Source organism: Pygoscelis adeliae, unplaced genomic scaffold, assembly GCF_000699105.1.
Source record: "Pygoscelis adeliae isolate BGI_AS28 unplaced genomic scaffold, ASM69910v1 Scaffold60, whole genome shotgun sequence".
Lineage (NCBI taxonomy): Eukaryota > Metazoa > Chordata > Aves > Sphenisciformes > Spheniscidae > Pygoscelis > Pygoscelis adeliae.
Genome location: NW_008823954.1, coordinates 1293245 through 1298479, shown reverse-complemented (window position 1 = coordinate 1298479; position 5235 = coordinate 1293245). Strand labels below are relative to the sequence as shown.

The window sequence follows — 5235 nt, the reverse complement described above, 5'->3', positions numbered from 1 at the left end:
ATCAAGTGCCCAGGGCAAGCCTCTTGCTTTGAAAATATTTGTGGCTGGTAGAAACCGTCTGGAGAATGATGGTGCCACTGCCCTGGCTGAAGCCTTTGGGGTAAGTACCAAACCAGAGCTTCTTGACAGCAAATTGGAGTGAGGCGTGCTTAAGTGCTAATGTTAAAGATAATGCACACAGAGCTTGCCTCAGCTTGGAGGCAGTGGCTGGTTCTTGGTTCACTGAAGTAGTGATGTTGTTTGCTGCTGAAACTGGAGTCTTCAACAAGTGCGATCAGAATTGATGACTGAATGTTTCTGTGACCTAAGTTTCCAAACACATAACTAGTGGCTGTGTAAAGTAGTTGCTTGAGGGCATCTCCTGAGTAATTTAATAGTAGTCCTATTCCTTCTCCTCCTTCTGTGCTAATGGAGGTTATCTGGCACTGGGGTAGCTGTACCAGCTGACCTCTTGAGCGCTTCTTTGCCTACATGTTCAATCATCTGGCAAAAGCAACCTAGTGTTTTCACTAGTATCATCCTGTGAGGGCTCTAAATGCTGCCTAGCTTTCTCTAGCTGTCACTGGCCAACTTGCACTTTTGTTGGAGGAAGAGAATTCATTGTGGTTGGGGTCACCTAACTCCCTTTTCTTTCCTCCATTGCTGCTAAAAGTGACTTCTGGATTATAATGCGTATTGTGAGATATATTAACAATGATATTGCAGATTATAAGTCGTTCTTTTTGTAAAGAGCTGTCTGGATGTGATTTTGACTGATCAGTGATCATGGCAAAAATAAGACTTCTTAAATACTTGAGAGGCACGTAACAGGGTGATTCATGAGGAATTCAGACTGAATGGCACTACCAAAATGGGATTCATTACTGTGTTTTGTGACATGCTGTTTAGTCCATAAACAGCGTTCATACTAATTTTCTTACAGGTTTGCTTCTGCAGTCAGGGCAAAACATAGGTCTTAATTAGAAAAATACCATATCTGGTGATGTTGCTTGGTCTGTTTCAGTGTTGTTGAACCACAGATGAAGATCTCTTGTTTTAAGGTATCTAGAGCAGGCTCGCTAGGAGGATGCTACTTGTGACTCTCAGAATCAGGGCTTTGTGTTAATCTGACACTTGCCATGAGCCTGCAATTTCACTTAGATTTGTGACAAAATTACTGGTAAATGATTCTATGTAGAAGAACTCATGGAGTTTTGAGTTGGAGGAAAACAATTTTAAGCAAATCCTAAGAAGTGGAGCACTGTACTCTTCCGTTGAAGTATGTCTCCTAACAGCTTTTTTTTCATCTGCACCCTTTTCCAGATCATTGGGACTCTAGAAGAGGTCCATATGCCACAGAATGGAATTAACCATCCTGGCATCACGGCACTGGCCCAGGCCTTTGCTGTCAACCCACTGCTTAAGGTTATAAACTTGAATGACAACACCTTCACGGAGAAAGGAGCTGTGGCCATGGCAGAGGTGAGTTGTTCTAAGCAGTTGCTTTGGGTTTGTCTTCTGCCTCCCAGTCTCCTCAAATATAGTTAGCGTTAGCACATCTGTGTTGGTGGAGCCACATGCCATGCTGCGGGGGGAAAGATGACCTTCCAGGAGTGATAGGACATTCATTTACTTGCATGTCTGTACTTCCAAATTTGTGCTGTCTTGCAGACTCTGAAGGCGCTTCGGCAAATTGAAGTGATCAACTTTGGAGACTGCCTGGTGCGTTCGAAGGGTGCTGTTGCTATTGCTGATGCTGTTAAAGAAGGGCTTCATAAATTAAAGGTATTGTCGTCTTGCTGTTCAGCTTTGAATCTCTTTAGAAAATGCCTAGTTTCCCATTTCCAGTTTTTCTGTCCATTCTCACATCACTACCGATTATTTTAAAGTGGGATTCACTTCAGTGCAGGCACTTCTGTGCTCACAACTCGAAAGCAATAAGCTTTATTGTAGATCACTGGGATCACCACATCCAGCTAAGGCTATTCTACATGGAGGTGTACCAGTGATCTGTTTAAACTCCGCTTGATGTTTTTGAAGCTGTTGGTTCAACTCAGCAAGTGCCATTCAAGAAATCTGATAATGGAAGTACCTGCTTTTAGAACCTCTCAGAGGGTCATGAGCGGGGACTGAGACATTCCTCTTCACGAACAGCTTGTAATCTCTTCAGCATTTCAGAGTTCACACAGTTAATGCTTTTTCTTTGTTAGGGCATGTGTCAAAGGTCCAAATATTTTTAGGTTTTTGGCAATACCACAGCCTTCTACATCAGTATTTGCACAGGACTTGCATTTGACAACGTTCTAGACAGGCCTAAGTCCAGTCAGTAATGTAAGTAAACTAGAATCTCTAGAAACACTTGCCATGGGTCACAACTGCACCAGGACAGATGCTGAACACATAATTCCTAATCTTGCAAGCTTACAGTCAAAGACAAAAATTCAGCTGAGTGCTAGTATTTATTTATGTATATGAACCTGGTACAGAAAGAAGTAGGTGCTTTGTGGTGTGAGATCCTTTGCTCAGGCTTCTGCTGGTTCTGCTGGAACTTATGTCTAAATGTCCCAGGAAAAAAGTAAGGATTCTAATGGAGGTATTGAGATGAACAGCCAGAAGTTAAAACCTTTTTTCTAGAGCAGAAGTGGTTAAGGGAGGGTAGCATGAAGCAATCGTAGCTGATTCATTCTGTTCAAGGACTGCTTCCCTTTTGCTGTTAATATTAAATCTCTTCTCAGGAAAGGATTGAGCACAACATGGAATGGTGGGGGATGGTGCCTGGCTGTTGAATAACTTTACTCTTACTAGTCTGTCCACACTGTTTCTCTGCTGGCTGTGCTTATCGGAAGTAGTACCACTCATAGTTTGTCTTTTGAAGGCCTTAACTTGCAATATAAGTGTTCCAAAGCAAATGTGTAGTCCGTTTAGTGTAGTAGCTACCCTTCTTCAGTAAGACTTACTGGTGTGTGAATTCCCGAATGCTCTTGTGACTCTTGAATAAGTGAAGATCTCCAGTCAGCTGATTGCTAAGGACTGAAATGTCTGCTACCTTTTAAGTGAGCAGTCGGAATGGTCTGGTCTCTGTGGCTATTCTAGTAAAGTGGTTACCTCAGTAGTGCTGCCCTTAACAATAGTATGTTTCAAAATGCCCCTTTTAGGTATATGAAGTAGGAGTATCTGTCAGGTTTTATTTCCAATTAAAAATGCTTTTTTTTGCTAAGAGTCTCTGCAAATGAGGTTCTTTCCAGAACACTTGTGAGCACATGAAGGTTATGGAGATGAGAGATGTTAATAGGAATTCTGCAAACAAATGTCCTTCTGCTTTTTAGGAACTGAATTTGTCCTTCTGTGAGATCAAACGAGATGCTGCTCTGACTGTTGCTGAAGCTATTGAAGATAAGGCAGAGTTGGAGAAGTTGGATCTCAATGGTATGTAAGTTTACTAGATCAAAGTATGTCTAGTCTGATCCCAACTGGAAACCAGTAGGAAGAATGTTTACAGTATCGCATATTCTAGTCTTGCAATTGTCAGCATTTAAAAAATGGTACTCTGAGAGTAATTGAACTTGGATGACCTCGGGACAGGATGCAGTTATATTCTGTAAGTTTTCTTAAGCGATAAACTCAGTTAATTGTTGAAGTTAAGCAGTTTCAGTACATCTCGTAAGGTGGAAAGATTAAATTGATACTTATACCTGTTTTCAGTAAAACTTTTTTAATTGTTCATTGTGATCGCAGATATTTCATACTTGCAAACAAAAAGCTCTGTGCACATCTCTGCAGAAGAGTGGGAGAACTTTGACCAGTGTCAGCTTTTGCTGTTCATACCTTGGGTCACTGCATCTCAGTGGTACTGTCTTGGGTGTCCTTGTTTTAGAATCACTGAGAACAAGAGCTGTTTATAGAACTAGCAGGAAGTCTCTCAAAAACACTCTGAAAAATTATGGAGTTTGTTTGTCTCCAACCATTGTGTAATACTGCTGAAACTTGTTTAACAACTGTTTGATTCTGATAACTGGGGGCTGCATTGCTACCTCTAAGGTGTGTAGAAATGACTGATACCTCTTCAATTTGAGAAATAAGAGGTAAACAAGAATCTATAGCGAAATCCTCAAGAACAAACTTGTGAGCATCTGTTAAGTCTACTCCCTTTCCCCTATCAACCTAGGTAACTGTCTGGGAGAAGAGGGATGTGAGCAACTCCAGGAGATCCTTGAAGGTTTCAATATGGCAGCTGTGCTGGGATCTTTGAGGTAGGCAGGGTACCAGAGTTTAAATCAGAAATTTTCTGACAATTTTCATCAATGCTTTCATTCACCTATCTGTTTTCAAACAAAGAACTGTAACATTGCAGACGGAAGTTGGTTTCAGTGTGCAGTGTGGAGCACCGTTAGGGGATTCCATAAGCGGGATAAGCCTTATGTCTCATTTTCATCGATGGACTTGTCTTAGTTGTTGATTGCATTCCTCGCTCTTTGCTTGCCATTGTCAACTAGGCGACTGAAGCCTGAGTGTCCTCTTAATCTGTTGTAGATGGAGATGTACTTCTTGCCGTAGGACTTGAGGGGAGGCTGCTTTTTTGTTCTTGAAAAAATGTTTTGAGTTGCAGTGTACAGGAATTGCAAGGGTGTAGTTAATGTAATATGTAACTTTCAAACCTTAGTGATGATGAAGGGGAGGAGGAGGAGGATGAAGAGGAGGAGGAGGATGAAGATGAAGAGGAGGAGGAAGAGGAGGAGGAGGAAGAACAGCAACAGCTGAAGGAGAGAGGACAGGGAGAACAGGAGTCGCTGACTCCTAAGAAGATAATTGATTCACAGGTAAGCTTACTTCCAGATTTATTCCTGTTTCCTCAGCTGGAGGAGAGTAAAGGAAGAAATGAGATCTGGAGTGAGTCTGAACTTGGAGCGCTGGCAGGCATTCACATTCCTGCGTGGGCTGGCACTGTAGTAACGGTCAGGGAGATAACATGCAGGAAATAAAGAAAATGGATGACTTAGAAATATGTTTTTTTTAAGCGTGCATGTGCACACATGCATGGAGGGAGAGGATGAGTAGCAGTTGTAACAAACGTGGGTAGAAAAAGTCTTCCCTCGTCCAGAAAATGGTGGGAACCTTGTACATGCAAAGCCTTGTAGTTGTGCTAGCATATTCTGGCTATTCCAACTCTGGGCTCATTCCAGCCTCAAATAGTTTTCAAATAGAACAAATCCTGACCTGATGTACCTGTGTCCTGACCTGTCCTATGTGTCTTTGCTG

At 42.0% G+C, this 5235-nt stretch overlaps 1 protein-coding gene across 1 annotated transcript in view; it reads left to right on the top strand.

Moving 5' to 3' along the window:
• The window catches only part of RANGAP1 (Ran GTPase activating protein 1), a 19748-nt gene that overhangs the window by 5056 nt on the left and 9457 nt on the right, over positions 1 to 5235 (top strand). The window contains 6 exon segments of the mRNA XM_009321896.1: positions 1 to 100; positions 1303 to 1461; positions 1651 to 1764; positions 3306 to 3405; positions 4145 to 4229; positions 4640 to 4796. The exon segment at positions 1 to 100 is cut by the window's left edge and continues 10 nt beyond it. Of these exon segments, the coding sequence (XP_009320171.1) occupies positions 1 to 100; positions 1303 to 1461; positions 1651 to 1764; positions 3306 to 3405; positions 4145 to 4229; positions 4640 to 4796 (715 nt within the window).